At 43.9% G+C, this 18947-nt stretch overlaps 1 protein-coding gene across 2 annotated transcripts in view; it reads right to left on the minus strand.

Annotated features, from left to right (window-relative positions):
• Window positions 1-18327, minus strand: part of SRP68 (signal recognition particle 68) — a 46890-nt gene extending 28563 nt beyond the window's left edge. For both annotated transcript variants that reach the window (XM_066381261.1, XM_066381260.1), the window contains exons 1-8: window positions 18154-18327; window positions 15185-15251; window positions 8876-8989; window positions 5576-5771; window positions 3948-4030; window positions 3561-3670; window positions 3126-3208; window positions 550-690 (exon numbers count right to left, since the gene is read on the minus strand). In XM_066381261.1, the coding sequence (XP_066237358.1) occupies window positions 550-690; window positions 3126-3208; window positions 3561-3670; window positions 3948-4030; window positions 5576-5771; window positions 8876-8989; window positions 15185-15251; window positions 18154-18310 (951 nt within the window). In that variant the 5' untranslated portion in view covers window positions 18311-18327. The remainder of the gene's footprint in view (window positions 1-549; window positions 691-3125; window positions 3209-3560; window positions 3671-3947; window positions 4031-5575; window positions 5772-8875; window positions 8990-15184; window positions 15252-18153) is intronic.
• Between the last annotated feature and the right edge of the window lie 620 nt (window positions 18328-18947).

Raw genomic sequence — 18947 nt, forward strand, 5'->3', positions numbered from 1 at the left:
AGAGCACCAGGATCTCATCTTTTAAAATTCACTTGGTTGTTCACAGCCACAAACAGGCAACAATTATGTCAGTAAGCAGCTTTGCATGAATAGTACATATATATCACACATCAAACAAGATATTCTGGCTTAGCTAGGCTCTCCTCAAAAGGTCCAGGAAGAAGAGGGTGTCCCTTTAGGGCTAGAGGGCTAGAACAAGAGATCACAACTGGAGGAATATAACAGCTAAGCTGCTGCACCACCTGCTGGGCCAAAAGTTAACCCCTTACCTTAGGTCAATCTCTTATTGCCCCATTTTTATGTTGATGACTGTCATCGTAGATTTCTTGCCCTTTAAACATAACATCTCCTTTATAAACTTGGCTTTTCAAATAACTTTATTCAAAAAGGTGCATCTTGAGACTGTTACCAAATCTCCAACAGCATTAAGATAATTTTTTTGTGTGATTATTTATTATTATTATTAAACACCAATAAAATACTACATCTTAAACAAACAAACATACACCTCTTCACATACACAGAGGAGAATAGGTACTTCCTCTTTACCTGAGCAATGGCTGCCTCGTTATCAGCCAATCCCAACAAAAAGATCCTCACTTTGTCAATCTTCACTGGGACCGTTCTCCCTCTCCATTCCACTTCACTCATGGTGGCTGCCTGTTTGGCTCGAGTCTGAGTGATCAAAGCCTAGAAGATAGATTAAGAAAATTTAAGCTTTGGCCTGACCTGTGGTGGTGAAGTTGGTAAAGTGTTGACCTGGAGTGCTGAGGTCGCTGGTTCAAAACCCTGGGTGTCTAGTCAAGGCACCTATGGGAGTTGATGCTTCCTGCTCCTCCCCCCCTTATCTCTCTCTCTTCTCTCTCTCTCCAAAATGAATAAATGAAATCTAAAAAAAAAAAAAAAAAGTTCAAGCTTTAACTGATGAATATAAGTGACCACAGTGAAATAAGTAGAAATCACTATTTGTCTCTTTCTATAACCAACATATTATACCTTATAGAGTATATTCAAATTTATATTTAAATTCCTCCTTGATATAATATATCTTGGCTTACAGAACTCAAATTTTAAGAGGACAAAAGAGGAGGTTAAAAAGGCTATCACGCCTGACCAGGTGGTGGCGCACTGGATAGAGTGTCGGACTGGGATGCGGAAGACCCAGGTTCGAGACCCAGAGGTTGCCAGCTTGAGCACGAGCTCATCTGGGTTGAGCAAAAAAAGCTCACCAGCCCGGACCTAAGGTCCCTAAAATCACTCGGTCTGCTGAAGGCCTACAGTCAAGGCACATATGAGAAAGTAATCAATGAACAACTAAGGTATCGCAACGAGAAACTGATCATTGATGCTTCTCATCTCTCTCCTTTCCTATCTGTCTGTCCCTGTCTATCCCTCTCTCTGACTCTCTCTCTGTCCTGGAAAAAAAAAAAAAAAGGCCATCACTAAGTTCTGCTAAGGGTGTAAGGAGAAAAGCATGCCTGTATACACCAGGAGAACTTAAAAAATAATTGTCAATATGTATCAAAACCTTCCCAAACATTCAATTCCACTTTTAGCAATTTACTCTAAGAAAATAACTAAGAATGTGTACAACAACTGGGGATATAGATATTAGTGGTAAGACTGTTCACCACTTAACAACCGTGAAGTACTCAAATAAAAAAGATGATGACGAGGCGGTGACGTAGTGGATAGAGCATCAGACTGGGCCAGTGAGGACCCACATTTGAAACCCAGAGATTGCCAGCTTGAACATGGGCTCACCAGCTTGAGTACAGGGTCACTGGCATGAGCGTGGGATCATAGGTATGACCCCATGGTTGCTGGCTTGAAGAAAGGGTCACTTGCTGTGCTATAGGCGCCCCCTCCATCAAGGCACATATGAGAAAGCAATCAATGAATAACTAAGGAGTCACAATGAAGAACTGATGCTTCTCATCTCTCTCCCTTCCTGTCTATCCCTATCTGTCCCTCTCTCTCCCTGTCAAAAAAATAAATAGCCTGACCTGTGGTGGCACAGTGGATAAAGCGTCGACCTGAAAACGCTGAGGCTGCCGGTTCAAAACCCTGGGCTTCTGGCCGGTTGGCTCAGCGGTAGAGCGTCGGCCTGGCGTGCGGGGGACCCAGGTTCGATTCCCGGCCAGGGCACATAGGAGAAGCGCCCATTTGCTTCTCCACCCCTCCCCCACTTCCCTCCTCTCTGTCTCTCTCTTCCCCTCCTGCAGCCAAGGCTCCATTGGAGCAAAGATGGCCCGGGCACTGGGGATGGCTCCTTGGCCTCTGCCCCAGGCGCTAGAGTGGCTCTGGTCACGGCAGAGCGACGCCCCGGAGGGGCAGAGCATCGCCCCCTGGTGGGCAAAGCGTCGCCCCATGGTGGCCGTGCCGGGTGGATCCCGGTCGGGCACATGCGGGAGTCTGTCTGACTGTCTCTCCCCGTTTCCAGCTTCAGGAAAAAAAAAACAACAAAAAAAAACCCTGGGCTTGCCTGGTCAAGGCACATATGGGAGTTGATGCTTCCAGCTCCTCCCCCCCTCTCTAAAATGAATAAATTAAAAATAAATAAATAAATAAATAAATAAATAAATAAAGATGATGTGAAAATGTATTTATTGAAATGGAAAAAAAAAAGGCATGTAACATTATATTTTAAAAGAATGTTACTAAGTAGTGTATATTGAGATTCCATGTTTAAAATACATGGCTTGCCTGACCTGTGGTGGCGCAGTGGATAAAGTGTCAACCTGGAAATGCTGAGGTTGCCGGTTCAAAACCCTGGGCTTGCCTGGTCAAGGCACATATGGGAGTTGATGCTTTCTGCTCCTCCCCCCTTCTTTCTCTCTCTCTTTCCCCTCTCTATAATAAATTAAAAAAAAAAAAATCTTTATAAAATACATGGCTTTTTCCCCTACAAGATAATTGTCAAATCATTGATAGCAGTTACCTCTGGGTGGTAACCTACATGATTCCATTTCTTCCCTATCTTTTGAGTTTTTTACTAAAAATATATACATATAAGTATGCATATATTAATAGCAATTATATTGGGTGATGAGATTACAGATTATTTCTTTTCCTCGGCTTTTTTAAATACAAGACTCTTCACAAAAATATACATACTAGATTACCTCCAATTTTTCAGCCAGGAGACCCTCGGTGCCCCCAGACCTCAGTCTCATCTGCATGAGTTCATTGATAGCTGACTGGTCCCCTGAAAACAAGAGAGACACAGTGGGAAATCCTTAAGGGTCTGGTCTGGTCTGTCCTCTCCAAAGCCACTAGGTTCAACTCTGACGTGAAGGAGCTCCCTCCACAAGCAGAGCAGTGACTCCCAGTCCTGTACAAAGCTCACAGGGGTACAGAAGACAGCAGGGTAGAAATGAAAGCCAAGACGTTGCTTTCCGTGACTATGAGCAGATCTGCCTGACAGTTCTACCTTTCTCATCAACCAAAACCCTTGTCAAGGATGGATGGGAGGAAAAGGGAAGAAAGTGACATAAGTTCCAGGCTCTCTGAGCGCGACCACCCAGCAGCCAGCAGTGCTCGGCACAGCCCCTGCTCACCAATGTTGTATGCACAGTAGCGGATGTTGGGCGAGATCTCTTCCACACGCTGGTGGTACAGCACGGCCAACTCTTCCGTGAAAGCACTGGCGAGCTTCTCATAGATAGTTCTGCAAGGAGAAATACCAGGTTTCACAGCAGACTTACTTAAAGAAAATGAACCCACAGAAACACAGTGGGTAAAAACAAAACACAGGACTTTGAGGCCCTTTTACCAACCACCAGAACTGGCACATAAGAGGATAATCAACATTTCCAAAGGGAAGAAAAACAAGAAGTTGTACAGTACTAACTTCCACAGACACAGTCATCAGCTGATCTGCAGCTTGAAGGAATGTGACTATTTAGAATCAAAGCTGGCCTCAGCCTTTGGATCGAAGAACTCACTTGCATTTGTTAAAAGCCTCAATGGCAGCTTTCCACTCTTGATGTTCAAAACGGAGCATTCCTGAGAGGTAAGCCGTGTAAGCCTGGAGGGAAACAGGGGAAGAGAAACTGCTTCAGTACCCAAGGACTAGTGTTACAGCTCAGCCTCCTCTACCTGCTTCAAACCTGGGTTTCAAGAAGAGCCCTGACCAAGTAGCTCAGTTGGTTAGTCGTCCCAATATACCAATGTTGCAGGTTTGATCCTCGGTCAGGGCACACATAAGTAGCAACCAATGGATGCACACAAAAGTGAAACAACAAATTGATGTTTCTCTTTCTAAAAATTAATAAATAAAAAAGAATATAGATATTCAGGTTGCCTTTAAAAGAGAAAAACTTTTCACTAATCAAATGTGATATACAGTAATTTGTTGCCATTCATTTATTTCCAGGAGAGAACTTCAAAATAAAGAAAATTTGTTTTCTTAATTTGACTTAAAACCAGTTTCTGGGCAGTAACATAAATATCAAAAGTTGAATACAAACTTTTTAAAAAATTCATTTGAAAAAATTCTTATCATGTAAACTTTTCCAAATACAAAATGAAAGCTTTCATCTACATGTCAAAAGAAACGTGAGCTTTCTTTAAAAGTTAGAGCTAATTATTAAAAACCAAGAGCTCAAAAACAAAAGACATGAACTTCACCTTGAAAAACCAAGATTACTAAAAAAACGACGAAAGAACAAAACAAAAATTACTTTTTTCCCCTTTCCTGACCATCAATTTATAATCTAGGAAACTCTGTGCTGTTTAACTGTATCTTTTTAAAGTCATATCTCTAATCTCCACAGTAAAGCAAGGCTGATGTTAAAACACTAACCTGGGCCCTGGCCAGTTGGCTCAGTGGTAGAGTGTCGGCCTGGTGTGCAGGAGTCCTGGGTTCAATTCCCGGCCAGGGCACACAGGAGAAGCGCCCATCTGCTTCTCCACCCCTCCCCCTTTCCTTCCTCTCTGTCTCTTTCTTCCCCTCCTGAAGCCAAGGCTCCATTGGAGCAAAGTTAGCCCGGGCGCTGAGGATGGCTCTGTGGCCTCTGCTTCAAGCGCTAGAATGGCTCTGGTTGCAACAGAGCAACGCCCCATATGGGCAGAGCATTGGCCCCTGGTGGGCATGCTGGGTGGATCCCGGTTGGGCGCATGTGGGAGTCTGACTGCCTCCCCGTTTCCAACTTCAGAAAAATACAAAAACAAAACAAAACAAAAAACACTAACCTGGCCCTGGCCGGTTGGCTCAGTGGTAGAGTGTTGGACTCGTGTGCGGAAGTCCCAGGTTTGATTCCCACTCAGGGCACACAGGAGAAGCCCCCATATGCTTCTCCACCCTTCCCCTCTCACTTCTCTCTCTCTTCCCCTCCCCTCCTGAACTCATGGCTCAATTGGAGCGAGCTGGCCCCAGGCACTGAGAATGGCTCCATGGCCTCCACCTCAGGTGCTAAAAAATGGCTCTGGATACAACAGTACAAGGGCCCTAGAGGGGCAGAGCATAGCCCCCTAGTGGGCTTGCCAGGTAGATCCCGGTCAGGGTGCATGCCGGCATCTGTCTCTGTCTCCTCATCCTCTCACTAAATATAAAAAAGAAAACAACACTAACCTGAGCCTCCAACTTGGTCTTGGCATCCACACGATTGCTCTCACACAAGTGCTCCAATTCCTCAGCATGTTTCACGGCCTTGCGTAAGCGAGACAACAAGTGGAACCGTTTTCGGGGTTCAGTGTTGGCTTCCTGTTTGAGCTGCATGGCATAGCTCCAGGCTCTTTCAGCATCCATCAAAACCAGAAGCAAATATCTAAACCAGGGACAAGAACGAGCGAGCTCAACAATAAAGGTCAGGAGTGTCAGACTCAGGCACTCTCCAGGGCAGTTTTCAGCCTCTCAACTTCTGTCTTCATGCTCCCTGGCTCTCCTCCTAACAACTTGTCTCACAGTATCAACCATGACTCCCAAATCAGCATCTCTGATCCTGACTCAGGTTCCCCCTCAGGTTTCTAACCAACCACCAGATACATCTAATTGAAAAGCCTGCTCCCTGTCCTGGCAGGATAGCTCAGTTGGTAGAGTAGTGGTAGTCAACCTGGTCCCTACCACCCACTAGTGGGTGTTTCAGCTTTCATGGTGGGCCGTAGCGGAGCAACGAAAGTATAAATAAAAAGATATTTTTAACTATAGTAAGTTGTTTTATAAAGATTTATTCTGCTAAACTTAGCAAAAATCCGACATTAAGTACTTGGTAAGTAATTATTATTATATGCTTTAACTTGCTGTAACTCTGCTTTATAAATTTTGTAAAGTTACTTCCCTACTTTATAAAACACTATTACTGTGGAACCAGGGGGCGGTTAGAAAATTTTACTACTAACAGATACAAAGTGGGCGGTAGGTATAAAAAGGTTGACCATCCCTGGGTTAGAGCATCATCTCAATATGCCAAGATTAAGGGTTTGATCGTGGGTCAGGACACATACAGGAACAGATCGATGTTTCTGTCTCTTTTTCTCTCTCTCTAAAATCAAAAAATAAAAAATAAAAAGCCTGCTCCCACCTCAAACTTGGCAAACCCAGACTGACTCCTCCCAATTTTTAGCAAATAGAAGCTGTCCAAGCACATGATCTGGCCTCTCCTTTGAATTAACACCTCCTTCATCCCAACCCAGTTAGAAACCAAGGCCTTAAGAAGAAATATATTGAAGTGGTTTAGAAAAAGCCTCTCGAGTCTGGGTTGGAATCTCAGTGCCATCACTCATGACTTTGGGCAAAGTACAAACCTTTCTGTGCCTGACTCTCCCATGCAGTAATACAAGTAACACACTTAGACCAGAGCCTAGCACTCACTGAATCCTAAACATGTTAGCTACTTTGTCCTCACTATGGTGAATCTTTGTTTAATTACTGCCTGATTCATCTTCCTTATACATCAGCTTTTCTCCAAAATAAAAAAGGTTCTTGCTGGTATAAGAGACTCTTCCTAATTTGATCACATCAGATTTATTCAATACATCCTGCTTAACCTCATCATAGTCTCTGTACTCTAGTTTTCTGACTGTCTCTACACATCAAGCTCCCAGCCCCTTCACTGCCCAAGCGGAGGCTAACACCTGTCCAGAACATGACAGTTTTTGTACATCACTGCATGATGTTTCCTGACACAGAATGTTCTTTCGTCTCACAATTCCTTCTGGTTCAGCATCCTCCACACAGGCTTCCTGGTTCCCTATTAAGAACCCCCAAGCTAATCTCTCCCTTCCAAGAGTTCAGAATTCTTAAGAGTCAATGACACACAATATGGCAGTTTTGTTATCTTGCAGTGCTTCCTGTTTTGTACTTGACCAGCATCTCTCAACAAGATCACAGTCAACAAGGTTTAAGAACTAAGCCTTGTAAACCCTTCTACATCCAGTATGGTGTTTGGCTCACTGCTGGCCATATACTAGACCAGAGGACAGAAAATTTTTTTGTAAAAGGCACAACAGTAAGTATTTTAGATCCTGTAGGCCATATGGTCTCTGTCACAACTACTCTGTTATCATAGCACAACCAGCTGTAAACAATACTAGACAAATGGTATGGCTGTGTTGTAGTAAAACTTTACTTACAAGAATAGGTGGCAGAAGGACCAATTTGGCCCACAGGCTGAAATCTGAAGAACCGACCTAGAGACCTTCAATGCATGTTGCTTGATTCTTCAGCAAATATACAGCCCACAAAAATAGGGGATACTGCCTGACCTGTGGTGGCGCAGTGGATAAAGCGTCGACCTGGAAATGCTGAGGTCGCCGGTTCAAAACCCTGGGCTTGCTTGGTCAAGGCACATATGGGAGTTGATGCTTCCAGCTCCTCCACCCTTCTCTCTCTGTCTCTCCTCTCTCTCTCTCTCTCTCTCTCTGTCTCTCCCTCTCCTCTCTAAAATGAATAAATAAAAAAAAAATTAAAAAAATAAAAATAAAAAAAAAGTTAAAAATATATAAAAAAAATAAAAAAATAAAAATAAATTTTAAAAAAAATAGGGGATACTTCAAAATGAATATGAAGCGATAAAATATCCCCTAAGTTTTGTGAGCAGTATACTAAGCATGGGTGTATTTAGCACCGAAACACAGAACTCTTCTGTAATAATTTACACACAGCCAGATTTAAGATACACTGATTTAAGCAAACACTTAAGACATTGAAATTTGCATTCTACAAACCTTACCCAATAACTAGATTTTAACCACTGACTTTAACATTTACCATCCACCACAGTTGTTTTTTTTTTCTTAATTCAGCAAGAGGAGGGGAGGTGGAGAGAAAGACTCCCACATGTGCCCTGGCCATGATCCACCCGGCACACCCACTAGGGAGCGATGCTCTGCCCATCTGGGGTGTTGCTCCACTGCTCAGCAACCAAGCTCTTTTTAGCACCTGAGGCAGAGGACATGGAGCCAGTCTCAGTGCTTGGGGCCAACTTGCTCCAATCGAGCTATGGCTGCAGGAGAGGAAGAGGGGGGCAAAAGAGGGAGAGAGGGAGAGGAAGGGAGGAAGAGAAGAAGAGAGGGAGGAAAAGAGAGAGAGAGAGAGAGAGAAGCGAGAGGGGGAGGGATGGAGAAGCAGATGGGTGCTTCTCTTGTGTGCCCTGACTGGGAATCGAATCTGAGACACCACATGCCAGGCAAATGTTCTACCACTGAGCCAACTGGCCAGGGCCTCACCACAGTTCTTGAACAAGTTTTTGAACCTCTTGAGCCTGTTTCCTAATCTTATTATAACACAGCAATAGTAAAAATGCCCACTCCACACAGCTGCTATAAAATCACACAAGATAATTAAAGAGTTTGGCACAATGTCTGGCACACTAATTGTTCAATAAATGTATTAGCAATAAGTATTTAGCACCTAACACTGAGTAGTCAATACCTGTTATCAGTCAGAAGATCTTCAGTTACTTTTTTCCCTGTGAATTTGTGCCTGTTCCCCATCTTGAAGTTGAGTGTTTTCCGGAGACGTCTTTGTCTACGGGAACAGTAGCCCCTATAAGAAACCACAAACAAAAATCATTCAGCCAAACTGATAGTACTTTCAGCAGTATATTCTATATAATAAGGTAAAGTCAAAGGTTTAACATGTTCTACTTATTGTTACTATATATACCACACATCATCTTGCAAACATTCCCTGAACTAAAACATGCAGTAGTCTGATTGGTATCAGAGAAAATGCAGAGACAAAGGGCACACTACCCCTTCTCAAAGAACCCAAATTCTAGTTGAGGAGGATGGTACAGAAAAAATGGCAACCAAGAAAACAAGGCAAATGTCCAATTGAATGCAAAGGGCACAAGTAATCATTCTCTCCTTGTTAACACTTTTGCTAGAGCAGACTTATGATGGGTTTTGAAAAAACGAGTAGGAGCCTCTTCTGCCAAGCCACCCTGTGCTTATGCAGCTCTTCATTCTTCTATTATAGCATAGAGCACTGTGATCATGTTCTCACATGTCTGTCTCACAAATGTAAACTCTTTTAGTGCAAAGATGGTTTTATTTTCAAATTTCTTTTTTTTTTGGTGACAGAGAGAGACAGACAGGGATAGATAGGGACAGGAAGGGAGAGAGAAGAGAAGCATCAATTCTTCATTGCAGCACCTTAGTTGTTTGTTGATTGCTTTCTCATATGAGCCTTGATGGGAGGGGGGGGCTACAGCAGACCAAGCGACCCCTTGCTCAAACCAGCAACCTTGGGCTCAAGCTGGGGAGCTGTGCTCAAACCAGGTGAGCCTGTGCTCAAGTTGGTGACCTCGGGGTTTCAAACCTGGGTCCTCTGTGTCTCAGTCTGACGCTCTATCCACTGTGCCACCACCTGGTCAGGCATTTTCAAATTTATTAGCACAGTGCCTAACATATACATGTTCAATAAAAGTATTTTGACTAAACTAGTGTAAAAAACATACATTTTACCAATCCTTAATTAAATAATACAGCATAGACTATAGAATATTTAAATGATACTTTAATATTTTAGTCTTAAAGCTCCCAGGGTATATAAAAAGAAAAATAATAGTCTGGCTGAATCTATAAACTAGATCATTTCCCTCAATTCATAATTTTTGCTTTATCACTTATCCTTTTATATGAAAATCAAATGGAACACCTATACATAATGGGGAGAAACATAAACTGGTAAGAATTTTCTGGCAATATGGATACATTTCATCAAGAACTTTAAAAATGTTCATCCTCTCACCCTGGTTAGATAGCTCCATTGGTTAGAGCACGTTCCTAGGCACTTACAGGAACAGATTGATGCTACTCTCTCTCTCTCTCTCTCTCATCCTTGCTCTCTAGATAAAATCAACTAAAAAAAAAGTTCATGCTCCCTGAACCAACAGTCTATTTTTATATTATTCTATATTAAGAAATAATTACAAAGAGGTTTGAAGAGAGATTCACAGGAACAAACATTTTAAATATACAACACTGGCTATTGTATACATAACCAACTTGGGGGAAAAGGTAAATTAATTATGGTATGCCTATACATTGGGTAATAATGAAACTAGTAAAAATCGTGTGTAGGACATTTTTATAGGCAGAGAGAAACACATGCAATCCATAAAATACATAAAATTCAACAAAAAAGTGGGATGCAAAGTTGTATATACAATAAAAGCAACCTTATGGAAAAGTACATAGAAAAAGACTAGAGGCCCTGGCCGGTTGGCTCAGTGGTGGAGCGTCAGCCTGGCGTGTGGAGGTCCCGGGTTCGATTCCCGGCCAGGGCACACAGGAGAAGCGCCCATCTGCTTCTCCACCCCTCCCCCTCTCCTTCCTCTCTGTTTCTCTCTTCCCCTCCCGCAGCCGAGGCTCCATTGGAGCAGGGATGGCCCGGGCGCTGGGCATGGCTCTGTGGCCTCTGCATCGGGCGCTGAAGTGGCTCTGGTTGCAGCAGAGCGACGCCCTGGATGGGCAGAGCGTCGCCCACCGTGCCGGGTGGATCCCGGTCGGGCGCATGCGGGAGTCTGTCTGACTGCCTCCCCGTTTCCAGCTTCAGAGAAATGCAAAAAAACAAACAAAAAAAAAAAAACACTAGAAAACCAAAAATATTATTTGGTAGATATACATATACAAATGCATTTATGTATTTAAAGACATAAAAATGACCCTGGCCCAGTAGTTGGTTAGAGTGTTGTTACAACACACCAAGGTTGTAGGTTCAATCCGGCTAGATTAGTTATGGTTTTGTTTTGTTTTTAAGTGAGAAGAGGGGAGATAGACAGATTTTTCTATCTCCTACACACGATTTTTACTAGTTTCATTATTACCCAATGTATAGGCATACCATAATTAATTTACCTTTTCCCCCAAGTTGGTTATGTATACAATAGCTAGTGTTGTATATTTAAAATGTTTGTTCCTGTGAATCTCTCTTCAAACCTCTTTGTAATTATTTCTTAATATAGAATAATATAAAAATAGACTGTTGGTTCAGGGAGCATGTGCCCTGACCAGGATCCACCCGGTAACCACCATCTGCAGCTGGTACTTGAATCAATCAAGCTGTCCTCAGTGCCTGAAGCCAAGACTCAGGCCAATCAAGCCACTGGCTGTGAGAAGAGGAGAAAAGAGGGAGAAAAAAGAGGAGAAGCACATGTGCCTTGACCAGGATCGAACCCGGGAGGTCTGCATGCTAGGCCAATGCTCAATGCTCTATCTACTGAGCCAACTGGCCAGGGCTGGTTGTTTTCTTGTGTGTGCTTTTTTTTTGGTGACAGAGACAGAGAGAGGGGACAGATAGGGACAGACAGACAGACAGGAAGGGAGAGGTGAGAAGCATCAATTCTTCACTGCGGCTCCTTAGTCTTAGTTGTTCATTGATTGCTTTCTCATATGTGCCTTGACGGGGGGGGGGGGGGGGGTGCAGGGGGATGCAGCAGAGCGAGTGGCCCCAGCGACCTGGGGCTTCAAGTCAGCGACTTTTGGGCTCAAGCCAATGAGCCTGCACTCAAGCCGGATGAGCCCACACTCAAGCCAGCGACCTTGGGGTTTCGAACCTGGGTCATCCGCGTCCCAGTCCAATATTCTATTCACTGTGCCACAGCCTGGTCAGGCTGGTTATATTTCTTAAAAGCTTATTTGTTAGATACAAATTCAAGTATTGATGGGTGAAATGGTATGATATCTAAATTTTGCTTTAAAATAATTCATTAAAAAAATGCAATATAGACCATACTGAATGCTGGCAAGGATGCAGAACTAGAGCTATCATGTTGGTGGAGAGCAGTGCAAACTGGTATAATGATTTTGGAAAACTGCTTGTAATATGTTACTAAGGCTAAACTTAAGCATACCCTATATTATTCCACTCCCAGGTATATATCAAACAGTTATGAATACTTCCCTCCACCAAGACATACAAGAATGTTTATGGCAGCATTATTTGAAACAGCCTAGACAGGAAACTGGCCAAATGCCCAGCAACAGTACAGTGGAAAATAGTGGTACAATCACATGACAGAATACCATATAGAGAATAAAAGAACTACAACTATATACAACATGGAAGAATTTCAAACACAGTGTTGAAATAAAGAAGGCTCTCACAAAAGAGTATATACTATGTATGCTATGCAGATATATGTACAAGACACAACCAATGAGTACACAACTAAATGAAACAATTAGTGGAACAAAGAGTTGATACTTCTTTCTCCCTACCCACCTCCAAATCAATGGGGGGAAAAAGTAAACCTACTATAAGGTGTAAGAAGTCATGATCACAGTGACCCTTGGGGAGGGAGGGTTTGTGATACTGGTTATGATCTGTCTCTTAATCTGTATGCTGGTTACAGGTTTTGAAAAAAAAATTTTTTTTTTTCAGGTTTTGAAAAATTTATTAGCCTGACCTGTGGTGGCGCAGTGGGATAAAGCTTCGACCTGGAACGCTGAGGTTGCCTGTTCGATACCCTGGGCTTGCCTGGTCAAGGCACATATGGGAGTTGATGCTTCCTGCTCCTCCCCTCTCTCTCTTTCTTTCTCTCTCTCTCTCTCTCTCTCTCTTTCTCTCTCCTCTCTGAAAACTGAATAAATAAAATCTTTTTTAAAAAAATAAATAAATTCCTTAAAATTTTTTTTATTGATTTCTGAACACTTCTTTGTATCTAAACTATACTTCAGTAAAATAGTCTAATAAATCCTTTAATAAAATGTTTTTTAAAAAAGGAGTGAGGCCCTGGCTGGTTGGCTCAGTGGTTGAGCGTCAGCCTGGCGTGCAGGAGTCCCAGGTTTGATTCCCGGCCAGGGCACACAGGAGAGGCCCATCTGCTTCTCCACCCCTCCACCTCTCCTTCCTCTCTGTCTCTCTCTTCCCCTCCCGCAGCCAAGGCTCCATTGGAGCAAAGTTTGCCCAGGCACTGAGGATGGCTCCATGGCCTCTGCCTCAGGTGCTAGAATGGCTCTGGTTGAAACAGTGCCACGCCCCAGATGGGCAGAGCATCACTCCCTGGTGGGCATGCCATGTGGATCCCGGTTAAGCGCATGCAGGAGTCTGTCTGACTGCCTCCCAGTTTCCAACTTCAGAAAAATACAAAAAGAAAAAAGAAAAAAATAAAATAAAAAAGGAGTGGGAACATATGCAACAAAATGGGCAAAAAGCTGATCACTGTAAAAAATGTGTGATGGGTTAAATATACTATCAAGTCTACATTTGTTTTGGAAGCTTAATAATGAACAACAAATCAAGTCCTAACAGTCTCCTGATGAACTCTTCAGTGGCTTTCCCCCGCACCCGGCTGGACGCCTGCACAGGGTACCCTGGCCTACGGGGCTGACACATTCTGGTCCTGCCACTTCTCCCACTGGATCCCTAACACTCTCAAGACCTGTTCATTCTGCCAGTGCTGCTAACCCTTCAGCATATAGCTGATTCCTTACAGTCAGTCTGGGACGCAGACTGTTGTAATATTTTTTAAAATATCAGGTAGCCAAAGCCTCCATGTACAATATAGTACTGCACCGAATGACACATTAGGCATCTACTATATGTTTTAGACTCATACAAAATGTTTTCCAACTTAAAGGCTATTATAAAAGTTTACCAATAAATTATAATGATGGAAATTCCCCTTATATGTTTAAATACTATAAATCTTTGAGTTTAACCAAGACTACACAATATAATTGTTAAAAAAAAATGAGCCTGACCAGGTGGTGGCGCAGTGGATAGAGCATCGAACTAGGATACCGAGGATCCAGGTTCAAGACCCCGAGGTCGCCAGCTTGAGTGCAGCTCATCTGGTTTGAGCAAAAGCTCACCAGCTTGGACCCAAGGTCGCTGGCTCCAGCAAGGGGTTACTAGGTCTGCTGAAGGCCCGCGGTCAAGGCACATATGAGAAAGCAATCAATGAACAACTAAGGTGTCACAATGCCCAACGAAAAACTAATGATTGATGCTTCTCATCTCTCTGTTCCTGTCTGTCTGTCCCTGTCTATCCCTGTCTCTGACTCTGTCTCTGTAAAAAACTAAAAAAAAAAAAAGAGTACCACCTGATTAGATGGTGGTGCAGTGAACAGAGTGTCGGACTAGGATGCTGGGGACCCAGATTTGAAATCCCAAGATTGTTGGCTTGAGCATGGGCTCATTTGGCTTGAGTGTGGGATCATAGACATGACCCCATGGTGCTGGCTTGAGCCCAAGGTCTCTGGTTTGAGCAAGGGGTCACTCACTCTGCTGTAGCCACCAGGTCACGACACATATGAGAAAGCAATCAATGAACAACTAAGGTGCAGCAGTGAAGAATTGATGCTTCTCAAGTTTCTCCCTTCCTGTCTATCTGTCCGTCTCTCTGTCTCTGTCATACACACAAAAAAAGAGTATCATTAACTGCTTATTAATTTCAGCAGAAGTTTCCACTGTATCTGCAATATTATAAGGCAAAATGGATAAAATACTTGGCTCCTTTTATTCATTATAAAACTTTAAACTTGGCCTGACCTGTGGTGGTGCAGTGGATAAACCGACCGAGGTCGCCAGTTCAAAACCCTGGGCTTGCCTGGTCAAGGCACATATGGGAGTTGATGCTTCCTGCTCCTTCCCCCTTCTCTCTCTTTGTCTCCCCCCTCTCTAAAATGAATAAATAAAGTCTTAAAATAAATAAATGATCTTTTAAAAAAAAAAGAAAAACTAAGTTTGAAAATGCCAAAATTATCTACATATCTTGCACATGATACTAACCTGTACCTCTGGAAATCTCCATGCCGTAAGCCATGCTGCTGCTGGGATTCCTTAATAATCTGCAGAACTAGAGCCAAGATTAAGGAAAAGCTTACAGTGTAGAACCCAAATCAAAACATGTTCCCCACCTGACTAGGCGGTGGTGCAGTGGATAGAATGTCGGACTGGGACGCACGGAGGACCCGGGTTTGAGACCCCAAGGTCGCCAGTTTGAGCGCGGGCTCATCTGGTTTGAGCAAAAGCCCACCAGCTTGGACCCAAGGTCACTGGCTTGAGCACGGGGTTACTCGGTCTGCTGTAGCCCCCTGGTCAAGGCACATATGAGAAAGCAATCAATGAACAACTAAAGTGTCGCAAGAAAAAACTAATGATTGATGCTTCTCATCTCTCTCCGTTCCTGTCTGTCTGTCCCTGTCTATCCCTCTTTCTGACTCTCTCTCTGTCTCTGTAAAAAAAAAAAAAAAAAGTCTCCATTAGTTTACATTTTCATCAAACCACAGCACTGGTTTGCTCAGTTAGTTAAGAGTTGTCCGGAGACACTAAGGTTGCAGGTTCCATCCCCGGTCAGGGCACATACAGGAAGCAACCAATGAATGCACAATTAAGTAGAACAATAAATGAATGCTTTTCTTTCTCTCTCCCCCTTCTCTGTCTAAAATAATCAAGCAATAAAAAAAATCTTAATTCAAACCACAGCATATTAAACATTTCTGCAATACTTAGCACATTAACTAGTGAAACCTCCTATAACCATTTACTTTCTTTCTTTCATTGATTTTAGAGAGAGAGAGGAAGGGGGAGAGAGAGAGGCAGAAACATCGATTCATTTCTGTATGTACCCTGACTGGGGATGGAACCTGCAACCTTTGTGCACCAGGACGATGCTCTAACTAACCAAGCTATCCAGCCAAGACTGTAACCATTTTCAATAGCCATCCTGCCACAGGACAGGACTAAGTACAGAGAAAGGTTGATTTCCTTAACTATTTATTATACAGTGTGTCCGTAAAGTCATGATGCACTTTTGACTGGTCACAGAAAAGCAACAAAAGACAACAGAAATGTGAAATCTGCACCAAATAAAAGGAAAACTCTCCCAGTTTCATACCTATTCAGTGCAGTTCAATGTGGGCTCACGCACAGATTTTTTAGGGCTCCTTAGGTAGCTATCCCGTATAGCCTCTACAGACTCGTCACTGACTGATGGCCTACCAGAATGGGGTTTCTCCACCAAACTGCCAGTTTCCTTCAACTGCTTATCCCATTGAGTAATGTTATTCCTATGTGGTGGCGCTTCGTTATAAACTCGCCAATATTCATGTTGTACTTTGGTCACGGATTCGAATTGAGCGAGCCACAGAACACATTGAACTTTCCTCTGTACCGTCCACATCTCGACTGGCATGGCCGTGGGCTGCTCCACTGTATACACGGCATTACGTCATCATCCTACAGAAACGGGGAGGGTTTTCCTTTTATTTGGTGCAGATTTCACATTTCTATCATCTTTTGTTGCTTTCCTGTGACCGGTCAAAAGTGCACCATGACTTTATGGACACATTTTATTCCCACTTTCAAATGAAAGAAGGAGGGAAGCCTGACCCATAGTGGCGCAGTTGGTAAAGCATCAATCTGGAACGCTGAGGTCGCTGGTTTGAAACCCCAGGCTTGCCTGGTCAAGGTACATATGGGAGTTGACGCTTCCTGCTCCTCCCCCACCTCCTCTCTCTAAAATGAATTTAAAAAAGAAAAAAGGAGGGCATTAGCCATTAAAAGTTATTGAAACCCAACAGCTTAAATTAAGTTGTTGGATTTTAAATATAGACTGTAACTGGGGTGGTGCCCATTGATCTACACGTAGACACAGTAATTTATTTGTTCAAGCAGATTCAGGCTATAAGTGACCTGTATTACTTCTCTATTTGCATAACCTCCTACAGCTGCCAAATCTAAATTTTCTTAACAGCTGTGATGCTGCATGAGCCTATGGTTAGCACATGCCAACCAATCTAGGCCACAGTTTGCATAAAAAATATTGAAGTTTTTCTTTTAAAAGAAAAAGCCCTGACCAAATTCTCCTTTTTAAGAATCTTACAAGTGTATTTTAAAATATTGAATCCCCAAAGGACTATTTCAATAATTAAAAGGGGACAAGGAGATATAAAGTCCGTAGTAAAATAAAGGCATCCTAACATCCACTTAGAACTATACCATCAGTTCAAAAAGTAAAACTCCAACCCCGGAAAACTTAACTACATTAAGATGTCAAGCTAAGTGTGTCATTTCAGAAATTCAGCTACATTTTCTTCTTTTGTTACTTCATTTCAAAAAGCACAAACTAGTGTCATCAGCATTCAGTTATGATTACACCCTGATGTAAACTAGAAATCAGTTCCTCCGGCTCATCTGAACTCTCAAAACAAAATGCCTGCAGATCTACTAAGAAAGCGATTCAAATGATGCTAAAAAGCTACCATTTTGACATTCAAAATGGGCATCAAGCTTTTTCTCAGAGCAATCACTCTTTGCCTTCACTTCCAGAACATCAAACCGTAATTTTTACTACTCATTCTCCGACAAAAGTATTAAGCCAAAATGTCAAGATTGAAATCCCCCCCCCCAGTTCTGTGACTGAAGGTACCAAAGCCGGAGCTCGGTGGGTTGGGTAGAGTGTCACCGCCTCCACCAGCCCACCACTTGGGCAACTGCCGGCGAAGTGCAGAAACGTGCCCAATGCCCCGGTGCCGCCTGAAAGAAAAGGACGTTCCGCAGCTGGAGAACGAAAAAAAATGCGAGGAAACACCGCTCAAAACACAGACCCTGGAACTCTGTCAAAAAGTAGGGGCGAAAGAAACTTCAACCCGTGGCCTCTCTTGGCCAGGACCTGCGGGGACCGATGCCACTCCCGCCTCCGGCCCGCCAGATCGACACGTAGTCATTCCAAGTTAGGCCTGATTAGTGTAGGATACTCTCCAAACTCAGGCTATCCCCGAATTCTTTGTTTGCCTTCGATCCGGCTGAAGGTCGTTCGTTTTCTTTATTTTCTTCTCCGGCACCGCGTCCGCTGCCGCCACTCCCGCCGCCGCCGCCGCCGCCGCCGCCAGGAACCTGTTTCTCAGCAGCCATCTTGCCCAGCGCCGCAGAGCAGGACGGGATAGAGGAGGCGTGACGACCGCGGCGGGAGACAGAGGGACCTGCCAGGACGGGCTGATGGGATAGCGACGGACTCCGCCGCCCGCTGCCCTTCCCGCAGGCAGCAGCCACTCGCTGGAGCTCCGCTGCGCGTGGACTCGGATTCCCCATCCTGAATCGTGGAGGACTGGGCTGAGGATTCTCAGGCGCAGAGGGGATCATAGCCGTTGAGGTCTTCTCCGGGGCAACCCCACCTCCCGTACACCAAGGGCTGAGGACCCGGAGATGGAACCCCACCTTCTGAATCCTTGCACGAAGGATCCCGCGCACAGAGGCTGGGAGCGGGTGGCTAAGGACTTTGAATTTCGAGGTATCTACCTCCACGGGGACTCGAGTGATGGAGTGCCCCTCTAGAGGAAGGAAACAGCTCTCCTTTGAGGGAACAGCCTGCGAAAGCGAGGACCAGAGTAAGCGCTGGTGGAGTTAGTAAGTACCGATGGAGGAACTTGATGACTGCTGGGGATATGTGCCCTTCTCTGGATTTGGGGGCGAGCAGTCTGAGGAGAGAGAGTTAAGGAGAAGGAGACTATGGATCTTGGCTCTGCAATATGGCACACGGGCTCTGGAGTCT

This window comes from Saccopteryx leptura, chromosome 4 (assembly GCF_036850995.1).
Source record: "Saccopteryx leptura isolate mSacLep1 chromosome 4, mSacLep1_pri_phased_curated, whole genome shotgun sequence".
In the NCBI taxonomy this organism is placed as follows: Eukaryota; Metazoa; Chordata; class Mammalia; order Chiroptera; family Emballonuridae; genus Saccopteryx; species Saccopteryx leptura.